The sequence below is a fragment of the Pteropus vampyrus genome, unplaced genomic scaffold (genome assembly GCF_000151845.1).
Source record: "Pteropus vampyrus isolate Shadow unplaced genomic scaffold, Pvam_2.0 Scaffold10, whole genome shotgun sequence".
Taxonomy (NCBI): domain Eukaryota; kingdom Metazoa; phylum Chordata; class Mammalia; order Chiroptera; family Pteropodidae; genus Pteropus; species Pteropus vampyrus.
This window is the reverse complement of record NW_011888791.1, coordinates 270,896-287,721: the sequence shown is the minus strand read 5'-3', so window position 1 is coordinate 287,721 and position 16,826 is coordinate 270,896. Positions and strand designations below refer to the sequence as shown.

Genomic DNA, 16,826 nt, shown 5'->3' with positions numbered 1-16,826 from the left:
ACTAATGTGAAATTATAATTCTCTAAGAGATAGGGGTGTCTCTGTGTGGCCTGTGATGCCAGAAGAGTGATAAACTGAGTGACCTCTAAGAATCTTGCTCATCAAATATTTAGTGATGTTTCATTGTAGGGGCAGAAGCCATAATGATTCTGGGAAGAGCTAAAATCCATTCTGAGAGGGATTGGGGAGTTGAAAGGTACACCGGACCCTCATTCTCTCCTAAATCTATTCTTGGACTTCTATTTGATTATTCAGCCTGTGACCCCTGGTCATAAAGACCTGAGCCTAACAGCACTAGAAATGAGAGGGGTAGGGTGGTGAGTGGGGACTTTGGGGTCCAAGAATGAAGCACAGGCAGGCCTCACTCCTTGCCATCCATGATTTTAGGCATCATAAAGCATGGCCTATTTGGCAAGGACCTCAACTCAATCCTCATATACGGATGGAGAAACTGAGGCTGAGAGAAGCCAGAGACTTGCCTGTTGTCACATAGTGAGCCAATCACTGACCTAGGATTAGAATTCAAGGCCTCTTACTCCTATGTAGGAGTCCGATACCTGTACCCAGGTGCCTCAGGTAAGTTCCAGAAGATTTTAAGCCCCACATTGAGTTTGAGGGAGATCCTTGGCTGGGCATGGAGTAAGGACTAACTAAAGATGTATTACTATGGTGGATGCTGCAGTGTGCTGCCGGGATCCCCTTTATGACTGAAGGGCTTACTACACCAGCTGCTAGGTGTACTGCAGGAAGACATCTCTCAGCTGTAAATCTTCTTTGGGGATTGCCTCTGCTAAAGAAAGTAACCTGAATAATGTCATTCTCCCTCCCCAGGAGATTCATATCCAATGATCAGTGCTTGGGTATAAAAGGAACCCTGGCCCTAACACAAGACGATTCTAAAGAGGTCATCCTAGCTTCAGAGTGTTCCAGGGCATTGGCCAGATCCTTTGTTGAGATTGTATTGTGCCCCATCATCTCCCTGTGCCCAGTCCTGTTTCCTCCCCTTTTCTTCTCCTGGCATTGAGCCTAACAGCATCCCTAATAAACTTCCTGCACATTAATCTCCATTTCAGTTGCTTCCCAAGAACTCATCCTGCCACACTTGGGTTGAATTAAACTCATGAGGAAGCCAGACCTTGGGAAGGAGCTGGGGTCAGGTGGTTTCAGTCATGGTGGGAGAGCAGCTGAAGAGAGATGGGTCATGAGGTAGGGCATAGACTCTAGATCTGGAGGCCGAGATTCCTGCCTCCCCATAGCAGCTCTCTGTCCTACTGTGATCTTGCCTGCAACCCCAAAGCAGAAGAGGGAGAGGGTATGTGATTACTGCTGTTCCAAACTGTGATCTTTCATCACTACTCAAAAACCATGCTACTCAGAACCTTCGTGACACAGCATTCAACCCTTATTGCTCCAGCCCCCAGGGTACATCCCGTCTTCCAGCCCGTTACCAGCAGCAGAGAAAAATAAAATTACATATTTTCTTGCCCTGTACATACCTTGAGGTGAGCAAAAAAATTAATTTGAACCATGAGGGAAATTGTGCACATCCAAGCTGGCCAGTATGGCAACCATATGGGTGCCAAGTTCGGGAAGGTGATCGATAATGAACATGGATAGCATCCACCCAACTGTCACCTACCACAGGGAAAGTGACCTGCAGCTGGATCACATCTCCTTGTACTACAATGAAGACACAGGTGGAAAATATGTTCCTTGTGCTATTTTGGTGGATCTAGAACCCAGGACCACAGACTCTATTTGCTCCGGTCTTTTTGGCTAGAATGTCGGACCAGACAACTTTGTTTTTGGTCAGTCTGGGGCAGGCAGCAAGTGGGCCAAGGGCCACTATACAGAGAGTACCAGCTGGTTGATTCAATCCTGGACATATTTGCGAAAGGAGGCTGAGAGCTGTGACTGCCTGCAGAGCTTCCAGCTGACCCATTCACTGGGCAGGAATGGGCATCTTGCTCATCATAAGATCTGTGAAGAGTATCCTGAACATATCATGAACACCTTCAGTGTGGTGCCCTCACTGTGTTTGAGCCCTACAGCACCACCCTCTCTGTCCTTCAGTTGGTAGAGAATACTGATGAGACCTACTGCATTGATAACAAGGCCCTTTGCGTCAACTTCTGTACCCTCAAGCTGACTGCAGAAACCTATGGGGACCTGAACCACCTCATCTCAGCCACCATAAGCGGTGTCACCACCTGCCTCCACTTGTCTGGTCAGCTCAATGCTGACCTCTGCAAGTTGGCAGTCAACATGGTGGTCTTCCCATGCCTCCACTTCTTCATGCCTGGCTTCATGCCAGTTGTGGAAGCCAACGGTATCAGGCCCTCACTGTGCCCAAATTCATCCACCAGGTATTCGATGCCAAGAACATGATGGCTGCCTGTGACCCCAGTCATGGTCAGTGCCCCCACGTGGTTGCTGTCTTCAGTGGACAGATGTCCATGAAGGAGACAGATGAGCAGATGCTCAATGTAGAAGATAAGAATAGCAGCTGCTTTGTGAAACGGATTCCCAACAACATCAAGATGGCTATCTGCAACATCCCACCCCATGACCTGAAGATGTCACTCATCTTCATCTGTAACAGTAGGCCATCCAGGAGCTGTTCAAGTGCATCTCAGAGCAGTTCACTAGCATGTTTCACTGGAAGGCCTTCCTCCACTGGTACACAGGCGAGGGCATGGACCAGATGGAGTTCACCAAGGCCGAGAGCAACATTGAACAACTTCATTCCGAGTACTAGCAGTACCAGGATGCCATCACAAGAGAGGAAGATTTCGGTGAGGAGGCCAATGAGGCGATCTAAGGTCCAGCCTCATCACTCAGGTTTCTCAGTTCCCTCAGCCTTCTTCTTCAACTGCCCCTTTCCTCTCCCTCATAATTTGCATTTTCTGCCCCTATCTTTTTTTACTTTTAGGGAGGGGTTCTAGAACAGTGCCCGAAACATAATAGGCCCTCAATTAATATTCATTGTTTGTTGAATGTCTCCTCTCTCTTTCCACTCTCGGAAACCTAGATTTCTCCCATTCTGTATAAACTTATATTTCCTTCTGATGCCCATTCCTCCCATCTGTCCAGTTAATATTTCCCTCTCTATTTTCAAGATAATTTTCCAAGAAGCTGAGTCTCATCCTAATCCCATTTAGAACCGTGTGCTGAAAACCCAGATGGATGGCCACCATCCTAAGCCCATGTAGTAGCCAAGGGGAAAGGAAACCATGCTAACTGTAGATGGTAGAGGTCCTTATAAGGAAGAGATGGGATTTGCCATCCTAGAGCAAATTAAGTTTTCCTTTTATCCTTGGTTTTCAGGTTAAAGTCCTAGTTTCCAGGTATTTCTCTGCTCCTCTTTCAGTTTTGGGGGAGGTGTTAACAGTATTACCTCCATTTTCACTCTCCCTCCAAGCTTTGTCCTGGACTCTGTTTCCTTTGCAGGGGTCAGGTAGGATCCTTCCCTCTTCCACTTTACCTCCCTCTCACATCGAATCCCTTCTTTTTTTCTGGTTAGAAAAGGGGGTTAAGGAAAAAAAAAAGACCAGGCTTGAATATTTCTTTGCAATTCTTTTTTTTTTTTTCCCATCTCCACCTTTTTTTTTTTTTTTTTAACCCAAGAAAGGAATTTTACCCAAGAAAGTCTTGCTGTATGTGTATGGAAAAGTATGTACTGCCACCTAAATGTTTGAGTTATTTCCAAGAGGAGAGGGGACAGGACACCATCTTATTTCTTCTTTTCTTACTGCCTTTCTTCTCTTACCCTTGGTTTTGTCCTATCTAACAGTTCAAATTTATATTTTGTGTTGAACTTGCTTTTTTTTTTAATACTGAAAAAATGACGTTGCCTCAAAAGCCAAAAATAAATGAGAATTGGGGGGAAAAATACCACACAATGTGTCCTGGAGGATCAATCTCTCCCATTCTTCATAGCCACTATCCAAAATCTTCATCCTTTTTCTTAGACTCCTTCCACTCTCACTTCCCTTGCTCTCAGGAAATGATCTTGCCTTATACTTTACAGGAAAAAAAATGAAGCCTTCAGTGGGGCCTCCATTGATTTTTCATCGCTCATCCGTATTACCTCCTTCTTTCCAGTCCAAGGAAGGAGTGGCTCTCTCCAAGCTCTGAATCCTGTCCCTTTCTGCCTTTTCAGTGATCTTTCTGTGCCAAGTATCATATCCCTTCTCCTTCAGGGCACTTATCTTCTTCCTTTGTCTTTCTACCTTCCCATGGGAACATGAACGTGCTCAGGACTCTCAGATCTTGAAAAAAGCACTGCAATCTTTTCTCATCCATGTGCTCTTCAACTACTAGTCCTTCTATTCACCCATCCATCCACTCAACAAACGCTAATTGAATACCTACCATGTGCCAGGCACTATTCTAAGTACAGGAGTACAGCAGTGAACAAAAGAAAGTCCTGATTCTCATGGAACTGATATGGAAGGAGATAGAAAATAAATGCATGAACAACTAATATATGATATTAACAGAATAAGTGCTAAGTGGAAAAAATCAGAGTAAAGGAGTTGGGGGATGGCTGGGGATTGGGGGGTAGGTGGGTATCACTTTATATGGGTGGTCAGAGAAGGCCTCCCTGGTAAGATAATATTTAAACAGAGACTTGGAGAAAGTTAGGGTATGAGCCAAATAGACATCTGAAGAAGGAGTGCCCTAATCAGGGGGAATAGCAAATGCAAAGGTCCTGAGGCAAATGAGCTTGGTGTATTCAAGGAACAGCCAGGAAGGAAGCATGGAGTAAAGGAAGAAAGAAGGACTGTGGCAGGCGATTAGATCAGAAGGACAGCAGGGGACCAGGTCATATAGGGCTGTATAGGCCATTTTAAAGACTCACCTTTTATCCTGGAGAAATCTGAGGGGAGGAATGATAATTTGACCGTGTTTTAAAGGATAATTGTAGCTGCTGTGTAGAGAGTAAACTATAGAGAGAAAAGATGGAAGCAAAGAGACCGGTTAGGAGGCTATCCCAATACGGGCAAGTGATGGGAATGGCTTGCAACAAGGTGGTAGCAGTGGAGACGGAGAGAGGTCATCTGGTTCTGAACATATTTTGAAGGTTAATCCAATAGGATTGGTGATGTAGGGTTTGCAAGAAATAAATATCAAGGACAACTACAAGACTTTTGGCCTGAGCTACTGGAAGAATGGAGTTACCATCACCTGAGATAGAAAAGGCTGTAAGAGAAATGGTTTGTTTGGGTTTTGTGTTGTTTTGTTTCTTTGGTGGTGGAGGATGAAATGGAAATTATGGGGTGGATTAGAGACAAATGGAGATGTCCAGTAGGCAGTTGGATGTATAGAATTTAATGACAGTCTAAGTTGGAGATTTGAATTGGAAAGTTGTTGGCACATGGTGTTTAAAGGGATGAGATAACCAAGGGAGTGGATGTAGACCCAGAAGAAAAGACCTTAGAGTACTAAGTCCTGGGCTTCCCCAATATGAAGGGGTTGGGGAGACTAGAAGGAGCAACCAGTGAGATGAGAAGGAAAGCAAGAGAGGGGAGTTCTAGAAACACAAAGTATTTCAAGAAAGAGATTGAATGAATCAGGGGAGAGAGTGAAATGGTTGATGATGCAGGAGAGAGAGATAATGGCTGGAGTGATACCCTTGAGTAGCTTGGAGTGCACAAGAGGAAGGCTGGTCTCAACAGGAGCACCTACCCTTCACCCACAATACCAGGGCGGCAGGCAGAATATGTGGGCACAGATGCTTTATCACCCCTTTTAGCTCTGATCTTCTCAAGTGTGGCTTTCTCCTTATGCTTCCATCACCTGACTCCTTTCCTGGTCTCAGACGCATTAAGTGCACCACCAAGGTAATCAGATCAAGGTCTTCTCAACTGTGCCTTATCTTAGAGAAGCACCTGACCTGGGCAGAACTATGATGCCGTTCACTTGTCAAATTCTTCCTATCTTTCAAGTACAGCTATAAGCCCACATCCTTCTGGAACACTTCCCTGACCTCCACATCCCAGCCCACACTGCATCCTCTTCCCCTACTACCTCCAACTCCAAGACTGGCATTGAGGAGCATCCTTGAGACCTAGGATGGAGAAGATGGGATGCCTCTTCAGCTGCATTTCCACTTTTCACCATGAGGGGGCGAAGGATAGCAAGTGCTTGTGTCAGCCATGCTAGGGAGAGCTTGAAAAAGAGCTGAGAGAAGCGTCTATTCAGGTCCTCTACCCATTTTTAAAATCAGATTGTTTTGGTTTTTTTTTTTTTGGTGTTAAGTTGTATGAGTTCTTTACATAGTAAACCCTTATCAGATGTATTATTGGTGAATATCTTCTCCAATTCAGTAAGTTGTCTTTAAGTTTTGTAGCTGGTTTCCTTTTTACTTTGATATAATCCATTTGTTTATTTTTTCTTTTGTTTCCCTTATCTAAGGAGTCATATCCAAAAAGATATTGCTAAGAGCAATGTCACAGAGTTTACTGCCTATGTTTTCTTCTAGGAGTTTTACGGTTTTGGGCTTACATCTAAATTTTTAATCGATTTTAATCATGTTTATGGTATAAGAAGGTCATCCAGTTTCATCTTTTTGCATGTATCTGTCAAGTTTTCTCGACAATACTTATTAAAAAGACTGTTTTTACCCCTTTATATATTCTTGCCTCCTTTATCGTAGATTAATTGATGACCATTCTTACTCAGCCATAAAAAAGAATGAAATCTTGGAATTTGTGACAACATGGATGGACCTAGAGGGTATTATGCTAAGTGAAATAACTCAGACAGAGGAAGACATATAGCTTATGATTTCACTTATATGTGGAATCTAAAAAACTAAATAAATGAACAAACAAAACAGAAACAGACTCATAGATACAGAGAACAAATTGATGGTTGCCAGATGGGAGGGGTTTGGGGGATGGGTGAAAAAAGTGAAGGGATTAATAGCCAGTAATAAAAATAGTCATGGGGATGTAAAGCACAGGATAGGAAATATAGTCAATAATAATATAATAATTATGTATGCTGTCAGATGGGTAGTAGACTTATCCGAGTGGTCATTTTTTAAGTTATATAAATGTCTAATCACTACATTGCACACCAAAAACTAATGTAACATTGTATATCAGCTATAATTGAAAAAAATTTTAAATTAAACAGAAAGAGCAGGGAATTTGCAAGCCAACTGTTAGTCCCTCTCTGGCTTTACAGGCCTGCTTCATTAGTCCTGCTTGCTATAGGGCGGAGCGGTAGATCTTCTGGTGCTCTCAATGAGAAAGCCAGTAGCTCAGCAGGCTACACAGGAGACCAGAGAGAACTCTTTTGGAAGAAGAGGAGGCAGAGGCCCGGAACAGCCGACCCACTTCCTCCGGCCACATGGCCATTACTTGGCAGGCTGGGAGGTCCTGGTTTCTAGCCTACTCTCTACTCTCTTGTCTGCATTCCACTCCTGCCAGCCAGGGTTAAGGCATTCACTCCAGAGTTTAAATTTTCAAGTTCAAATTTTCTTAACATGGGAGATGGGGTAGGAGGTAGGGGTGGGCAGGGGAGTACTAGTGGGAAATCTGGAGGAGAATGAGCTGGGGTTTCAGCTCTGAGGGATCTATCAAAATGCCTAAGGAGATACGACATGGGACAAGAAGAGAACACTGGACAGTGCATGTTAGAACAGACCAGAGTTGAAGCTGGCTCCTGTACCAGGAGACTTAGGGAAGTAAATGGACTTGTGTAGTTTGAGAGGACCACCTCTGATAGACTCCCTTTCCTTGAAGTGAAAGGAACTAGACTGTATGAACATTTACAGAGGGGTGGAGGGCGATGGAGAGGGACCATGTTTTGACAGCAATGCTGCCAAAGGGTTGATTGGGGAATTTCTAAGGTGAAGGAAGAAACTTGGTGCCTGGGGTCATTCCTCAGAGGTGGTCACACATCTCTGTGAATGGATAAAGTCATCACTGCAGCTAAAGTCCTATTTGGAAACCCAAGGCCCATCACCATTTGTCTGTGAAGGTGTCAGGTTTCCTTGGACAGTCTGGTTGTAGAGGTTTCTTTAGAAGTTATGTTCGTGATGATCTCATCATGGGAAATAAGGAAAGAAGAAGAGGTGCCAAATATGTTATTGTGCCGAAGGTCCTGTTTTAAGAAAACAAACACCAGATTGTATTCATTAGCAACTGCTAGCCACAAAAGTGGAAAAAGCAGTTAAGCCAATAAGAAATAATACCCACATGTGAGGTAGTAACCTTGGGTGAAGTAGGCCAGTAGGAAGAGCGCCTCACTTCTGGTGGCAGAAGCAGGATAGAGGGACACGGCAAGAAGACTGAGACTTGGTTGCTGACGGGGAATGCTGCAGTTTACACAGCCTGCTGATCTTGGATGGGGCTTTTCCCCAGGAGCAGTGACCCAAGTGGAGACCTAGCAGCAGCCAAGACATGGTCCAAGAAGGGCCACTTCCATCACACATTGTATTTCACCACAATAGAGGCTGAGAGAAGCCAGGGAGGGAAAGGGGGCTAGGAATGGCAGTCAGTGGTCCTGCCTCAGAAATTAGACATTGTCATGAAGATTAAGAATACCTCACTAGGGAGAACCGAATAAACTGTTCTTACCGTTGGGCAGTTAAGACTTCCCTATGTTCATACTAGGCCTGGGACTATGGATGTCCTGAAGAAACCTGGCAGAGTGTCTCAAGCCAAACCAAAAACAATATTACTACTAATATTGCTGTTTTCATGCACAAGGCCTGACAGGGTAGGATGAACAGTGTGAATTGCTGGGGAGGCTGACGACCTCCACAGACGCTGGACCAGATGTCCTGGCCTTCATTCCCCACTCTCTGCCCCCATCCCTCGAAGTAGTCAGACACAGCCACTAACAAACTTATATTCAGAAATGCATATACACATAGGCTCAAATACAGTGATGCTCATGTGTTCACAAATATATATACCCATGCACCACTAATCAATCTCTCTCTCTCTCTCTCTCTCTCTCTCTCTCTCTCTCTCTCTCACACACACACACACACACACACACACACAAATACACACACACACACACACACACAGTAGAGTTTGAATTCAGCACTAAATTCAAAGGGGCAAATTCTGGTTCCTCCATGTAATAGTTGGATATCCTTAAGCAAATTACTTAATCTCTTTGTGTTTTAATTTCTTTATTTGTAATAACAAAGATAATAAAAGCATTTACCTCACTGAGTTGTGAAGACAGAATGAGATAAAATGGTAAAGAGCTTATGACATGCAGAGACACATGTATTCATGTATAGTTCCTAACCCCTCCCTCATACTTCTACCACTTGTTGGGCCTGGAGAAAGCACAAGGTTAGAGCCCCAGTTTTCTCCTCTGTAAAATGGAGATAATATCTACCCAGAGGGCCGTTGTGAGGATCGAAAGAGGCCCAGCATGAAAGGACCCAGGCCCACAGAAGCTGGTCACACTGGAGCTGTTACCCTCTGTATCTGATAAAGAACAAGTCACAGAACAGGTGCAGGGCTGAGATGAGCCACGGCAGAGACTGGCCCCCGTCTCTTTTCAGGCTGGAGCTGGGTCTTACAAGGACAGAACCCAAGGCCACAGGGATGAGGGGAGTCAGAACTGCTTCTCCCTCCCCTTTCCCCGTTGGAGCCTAGTCTGGCCAGCGCTTGGCGTGGGGCTGGGGGCAGGGCTGGCCGGGTGGCCGTGGGTGGAAGGAAACGAGGAAAACCAGCTGGGTGGAAATTACTCTGTGGTTGGCTCAGGCACCCACGACGCTGTATTTATAGAATACTCCCTGCAGCTCTTAATTCCTCTCTGTAAAGTTAACCCTTTTCTGGCCCCGGTACCAACCTAGTGCCCAAGGAAAACGCAGACCTGGAGTCGGACAGCAGAATCTGAGCTCCGGCTCTGCCATCAGCAGCCTGAAGGGTGAGGGCGAAGAGTGTGATCAGTGACTGGTCACCTGTCCCCCTAGCAGAAAATAAACTTTGGATCCTGGGAATGTGGGAACGGGGTGGGGGAGGGGCAGCAATTAGACCAGCGCTCCCTTCCCGGAGAACTGGGTCTCCCCGCTAGGTCTGGACTGGGGTCAGGGGCGGGGTCCAGGCCCCGTGCTCTGCCCAACGGGCGGGCTCAGGCCTTGGCCCCAAACTGCTGCCGCGGGGCCAGTCCCGCCTCTGCGCGCACCCGGCTGCCTTTCCGGGCCCAAGGCTTCCTCCAGCCCGCCCCGCCCCTCGGGCTCCCGGGCCGCCCCCGGCCCCCATTAGGGCCCGGCCTCGCGGCGGCTGCGGTAACAACGGAGGCAGGGACTCCGAAGCTCGGAGGAGTCTTGGATCCCGGGAGAGGGCGCGGCACGGTGAGTGCTTGCGTGGCGCGGGCGCGGGCGGCCTTTGTCTGTAGCCCTTGCTTGCTGCAGGGCCGCTAGAGTGGGCAGCGAGGCGTCCCCTCCCTTGCGGTGTGCTCTCCTCCGTTCCCTCTCTCCCCTCCACCAACACCCCTGGGTCCCGCGCCGGCCTCCGAGCCGTGAGCACCGGGAACCCGAGCCGCATTCCGGCCTCCCGGGCCCTGAGGCAGCTGGGGGCGGCTGGAACCCAACCCCGCCCCCGACCTGGTCTCCCCCTCCTCCTCCGGTCCAGGGGGCTGGAGAAGTGTGCGACCTGCCCTCACCCCGGACGCCGCTGGAGAAGATTGGGTGGGTGGTCGTGATTACAGAGGCCCGGGGTGTGCAGGGGGGCATGGAGGCAGATCTGTCACTGTGTTAGTGATTCTGGAAAGCTTAACCCGCTGGCTGGAGCTGGGAGAGAAGCAGTCTCCCGCGCCCTGCAGAAGAAAACACCGTGACCACGAGTGCTGAGGAGGGGAAGCTGCCCGAGAGCGGAGGGCGAGTGGTTCGGGTCCACTCCACTTGGCCTTGAAGGATGAAGGAGTAGGTGACGGGGGGACTGCCACAGGCAGCAGTGGACATTGGGGGGACAGATTCTGAGAACAGGTAGGGACAGCAAGCCTGGGTGAAGAGGTGAATAGATGTTGGGGGAGGGGAGGAGACAGAAGGAAGCCAAAGAACGGGAGAGCGCAGGGATGGGCGGTTTGGGCTTCCGAAGTTTCAGAGATGGTGGATGTGGTAGGGTTAAGAGAGACAGGGACCGGTGGAGGGAAGGTAGAGACCAGGGTAGGGGCACACGAGAGGGGAGGGGATTGAATCCCAAGGCCCTCACTTGCTGTTTAGCCAGCAATGGGTAGTTCTGGAGGCCTAAGACAGCGAACTGCCAGAAAAAGGGATTTATTTCTAAGGGAAACCTGCCCTAATGAGAAATGCGTGATGAGTGACTCAGATATGAGGTCTGTCATTGAGGAAAACGTCAAGCAAATAGTAAAGCAAAAGTGATTGGGGAATGGGGGCTGGGGGAAAGGAGATTGACTTAAGAAAGAAAGACTATTTACTTTCAAATTGGCTGTGGATGATTATAAATGAGTCTGATTTCATCATTCAGTTAAAGCCCCAGGTCCCTTTCTTACAGGCATCTTTAGCAGTTAGCTTCTGCTTTAGAAAGTATTGAAGCCAGTCAGTCTTTAAAAAAGAGTTCTTTATTTAGTTCAGTCCCCTGGCTAATTCCCTCTGGCCTCCCAGAAATCCCTAGGAAATCTGATGCTGTGCAGCCTTCCTTGTAGTTTGGGGGCCTGCTCATAGGTAGGGCACTTTTGGAGGCCGAGAGAAATTGAAGTATAAACTTGAAATTGAAGTTTAAACATGTTCAATGGGTCAGACCTGAGTGCAGGGAGGGGTGGAGGGCTGTGGGGATGCGGGGTGTGAGTGGGGGCTGGTAGTTCCAGCTTGTTTGGGAGTGGAACTGTTTGGGGTAAGTACATTTCTCTGACATCTGAAGTTCCTGAGCTTAAGCAGTAACACTTCTGTTAATTGTTGAGCATGGAAATCTTTCTCCCCATATTACATATAGCACAATCTGACATCAAGACACTCATTTTCCTTCATGACTTTAGGTCGGCACTGTGTGCATCAGTTTTTGCACTAAGGGGTAGTAAGGCAAGGGGACTCTTAAGAGAGTGAGCTTTACACTTAGTGGCTTTAGTGATGCTTTTATTGGTCCCATTACTGATCTCTGGAGTTCTCATCTCTCTTCAATGACCTCACTAGTGGTTTCTCCTGACTGCTAACGTGAGCTTTCCAATTTACTCCAGACTCCTATGCTCCAAGAAATCAGACAATCCAGCTTGTTAGAGGTGAGCAGCCCAGGTAGATGTAAGCCTGAAGGTGAGAAGAGTGCCAGACTTGAGGACTGCTTCCCTTCCTGTCCCTGGTCCTCTTCAGCTCTGCCATGCACCTGATGGGAGTAGGTTAGCTGGAAGTCTGGGTTGCTCAGATACCTGATATCTGGATGCTTGAATGTTTGTGGAAAGGACAGTTAGGGAAGTGTTGTCCCTTCTGAGGAGGCTGGGTCCTTATTCTGGAGAGGCCAACTTCTAAGTCTTCCTATGGGAATTCCCCCATCCTTAAACTGTAGCCTTCTCTAGAGTCATAAATCTTCATTCTCTAAAGGAGAATTTGGGTTTCACTGACCTGAACAGTATAGTTTGGGGTCAGAGATGCAGTGGGATCATAGAACCATGAGCTGGGACTCCACAGCACCCAGAGAGACTCCTCGAAAGTGTTGTAGGACAGGCATCTGGCCTGTTGATGGCTACTTCTCAGTTAGACATGTGGAGTTAGGGCTGGGTGAAGAAAATGACCCAGATCCAAGAGGCCTCTGAGATTATGACCACATAGGGCCTGAGCCTGTGACCCTGAGTCATGGGGTCGGGAGGGGGAAGAAGAGCAGGCAGGATGAGGTCACTGCCCATGAGCTTGTCCTCTGGATGACAACTTCTCATTGCTATTGTTTTCCCACATCCCCCAGGACCGGAGTGACAGGGTGGTCCACCAGCAAAAGAGGGGAGGCATATCCAGGACCTGGAGGAGAGGGAAGTGGTTGGGAACATGTGATCCTCCAGAAATTTCCTTTGGCTCGGAATGAATCAAACATCTGTGAGAGGGCCACATGCACTATTATGCAACACTCCCTCACTTGGCACCCTTAGTTCTGCCTCCCCTCTAGTATGAGGTTCCATACGGGAACACTGGGTTTTCAGGTTTGGAGTGGAGCTGTGCTGGATGCTCAAAAGATACCATTTCATTTAATCATCATTGCAGTCTTATGAGGTAGGGTATCATTAGCCCTCTTGTATAGATGGGAAAACTGAGGCTCAGAACTGAGGGGAAGTCACATGCCCAAAGACTCACAGCTGGCAAATGCTAGAGCTGTGATGTGGTCTGTCTCCAGAACTGGCTCTTTCTGCCACTCGGAAGGCAGGCATATGCTTCACTCATTCTGTAGCCTGGCTAGGGGTCCCCACAGCGAGGTAGAGAGGACTCATTTGGAGAGTCAGGGAGAGGGCAGGCTTGACCTTCATGTCCCAGACTAGTCATGCTGGCAGCCTTGTAGGGGCCATTGCTAGGTCCTTATCCTTCTGGAGACCTGGTTCTCAGTACCCTCATGCCTCTAGGAGCCCCTCCTATGCCTTCTGGTTCTGACCTGTGCTCCGCCAGCCACCCACATTCTCCCTGTCCTCTTGTCCAGAGAATGGGTTCCTCCTCTACACCCTTAAAGCCTTTGGGCATTTGGCCTTCCCAAGGCATCACAAGAGTATGGGAAATGTACTGGGAGTGGGGAATGAAAGCATTTTTTATTGGGAGCCTTGGAGTTTGGTGCAGGGGGAGATACTACCTCTGGAATGCAGGATTCCCATGTCACCTTAAAGTCAACATAGGCCCTGAGGAACTGGGACTCCTCAAGGGAGACACTGGAATGTGTGCTTGGTGGAGGCTCTGTACTGGGGGACATGGCAGCAGCAGGGGCAGTAGGGGCTGGATCCCACGATATACGGAGCTGTGACCTGATTTCCAGAAGGAGGAATGGGGAGAGGACCATTTGGGGTGAGCTAGGCACAGAGATGGAGCCAAATTGTGCGTTTGCTGCTTTGGACCTGGGGTGCTAGTGGGATTCCAGGTGGAAAGGGAGTCAGAGGAGGAGTAATGGGCCCAGGGACATAGATGTATAGCCTGACAGTGGGAGTCTTGGCTGAGAAGGGTGGAGTGGGAGGGAAAGGGGAGGCTCCGTGTAGAGGGGTCCAGGAGGCCTTGTCTCCATGCCCATGGCAATGATAATTAATAGTAGTTATAATTGTTACCACTGTTGAGTGCTGGGTGCTTTCCTGTCTTCTCTGTATGTTGTCTTATTTTATTCTCAAAACAGCCTTGTGGGGTAAGGATTGCAAACCTGTTTTAGAGATATGGAATCGAGTCTCAAAAAGGTTAAGTTATTTATACCTGGTCATATTCGAATTCTGAGTCAGAATTTTAACACAGGCCTGCTTGCTCCTGAACCAAAGCTGTACCCTGGGGCAAACAAGGCAGCCAAATGAGTCCATTTAATAGGCGAGGAATTGAAGCCGGAGGGCACTTGTGAGCTCTCAGTCACCATTGTTGGTGACTGATGACTGAGTCTGGGCCCTTGGGCAGCCTGCCCTCCTTCTCCGGGCTCAGATTCTCATCTGTACAATGGGTGTGGACTTGGGCACTGGATCAGGTGAACTCCAAGAGGCTTTCAAGCTCTGAGGACTGGGGTGAGGGTGGGGGGTCATGCAACACTCCTGAGGGGGAATCCCTGGAGAGCCAGAGGAGCTGGTGCTTAGGTGGATGGGGTCAGCAGAGTTATTCCAATAGGATGAGCCTCTTAAGATAGAAACCTAAAGAATTTGGAGGCAGATAGGCATTTAGACAGAACACATCTAGAGAAAGTGCATCCTTCCTTGAGTAAAGTCTGGAAAGGCTCCTGAAAGGGATGGGATTTCCAAATATATTTAGGTGGACACCTAGCAGGACTCCACAAATGTTGAGTGAATGCAGATGTGTGTGCCACAGGCCTGCCAGGGACCTACTCTTTGATTTGGTCTTACAAAATCTCATTTCTTCCCTTCCTCTCTTTACTCCCCTTGGGCCTATCCCTTCTTCTGGCTGGACCTCTTCTGAGTTCAGTGTAGCTTTACTTTTTTCAGGGTTCTGTGTCTCCAGTGATGTATTGTATGTGTACATGTGTGTGCACATGTACACACACATGCTCACATATCTGTGCACCCATGCGTGTATGGCCTCTGCACACACTCCCAGTTCTGAGATGGTGTCATGCTGCCTTGTCAAATGGTGTTGAGCCCTAGAAGATGTAGACTCATTCTGTGGCAGCTCCCTAACCAGAAGAGGGTGTGAAAGGCAGACCAGCTCCTGCAGTAGATGTCTCCCCATGCTCTCAGACCCACAGAGATGGGCTGGATTCTCTCTCTGTTCTTGCCATCTCCCATTCTGATGCCCTGACTTCATTGTGGAGAGGGTGCTGTGGTGCAGATGGTGAGGCTTAGAAAGGCTAGAGGCTCTTCTCTGTCCTGTTCTCCTCTCTTCCTTGTTCTTCCTAAAGCCATGAGGGAAGCAGGCGGAGGATGCCAAGAAAACCTTGGCCCCTCTCTGCTGGGCTGGCCCTGATGACACACTGCTGTCTTGACTCACACAGAAATCACTTTGAGAGGAAGAATTGATTTTTTCCCTGGGGTGGGATCACAGGGCTGTGGAGCGGTGCCCAGTGGACAGCCTTGAACACAAAAGGCCTAAATTGACTCAGATTGCCAGGAAAAGGGAAGGTCAACATGGAGCTGTTCCCAGGGAACTCTGGAGACCACCCCCACGCCCCAGGCCTCCACTCATTTATAGAACACCTATAGGTTGGTTTAGATAATTTTGCTCAGTTGAGTCCTATAATCATCCTATGAGAGTAGAGTTTATAATCCCTATTTTACAAAAGAACAAACAGAAGCTCAAAGAGGATGTTTTCCCAGTCACACGACTAAGAAGTGACAGTCTGGATTTGAACCTGTCTCTCCATCTCCAAAGACATCTGAAAGGGCTCACTTCTTCCTTGAAGCCCCTTGTGACTACACCAGCCCAGCATTTGGTCATCAAACTGGATGGTGGCCAGGACCTTTCTTTGAGGGTTGTGGAGATGAAGACCAGAGAGAGGATGCGTTTGCTCAAGAAAACCTAGCAAGTGAGTGACGAAGCCTGGTCTAAAATCCACGTGAATTTTTGATGTAGCTGTTTTTCTTTTTCCTTTTGTTAACTGCAAAAGAATCACATGCTCATTGTCAAAGTTACAGAAGTGCATCAGCTAGAAAAAGGAAGTAAACTCGTACTCTCATTCCCACGCCCCAGGGTTGGGTTCACTATCATGCTTCCAGACTCTTCTCCCATATACAAACATCCATCCATCCATCTCTCTGTCCACCTAAACACACATGCACTCATTTATTCATTCATTTATTCATTCACTGAACAATGCACTGAGCACCCATTATGTGCCAAAGTCACAAGAGAGAAAGCGGGGAGACTGGCGAACGGGCTTTTGTGGTCATCTAAGCAAGAGATGATGCTGACTTGGCAGATCAAAGAGAGAAGCAGAGATGGAGAGAAAGTGAGAGTAAATAAATATCAGGGTTTAGCAAACTTCTCTGTGAAGGGCCTGAATGTCAGTATTTAAGGCTTTGTTTGCAACCATTGCAGCTGCTTGTCCTGCTATTGTAGTACATAAGCAGCAACAGACAACACATGAATGAACGAAGCGTGGCTGTGTGCCAATGAAACTTTATTTACAGATGCTGAAATTTGTATTTCAGAAAATTTCCTTGTGTCATGAAATAAACTTCTTCTGATTTTTCCCAACCATTGAAAAAGATGTAAAACCTTT

At 47.5% G+C, this 16,826-nt stretch overlaps 1 protein-coding gene and 1 pseudogene across 1 annotated transcript in view; both read left to right on the top strand.

The window, feature by feature from the left end:
- The first annotated feature begins 1,527 nt into the window (after window positions 1-1,527).
- LOC105303319 lies at window positions 1,528-2,821 on the top strand (annotated as a pseudogene).
- Window positions 2,822-7,615: 4,794 nt separating this feature from the next.
- The window catches only part of CD276 (CD276 molecule), a 30,286-nt gene continuing 21,075 nt past the window's right edge, over window positions 7,616-16,826 (top strand). Inside the window, exons 1-2 of the mRNA XM_011375456.2 lie at window positions 7,616-7,699; window positions 9,959-10,339. Coding sequence (XP_011373758.2) covers window positions 7,616-7,699; window positions 9,959-10,339 — 465 coding nt within the window. The remainder of the gene's footprint in view (window positions 7,700-9,958; window positions 10,340-16,826) is intronic.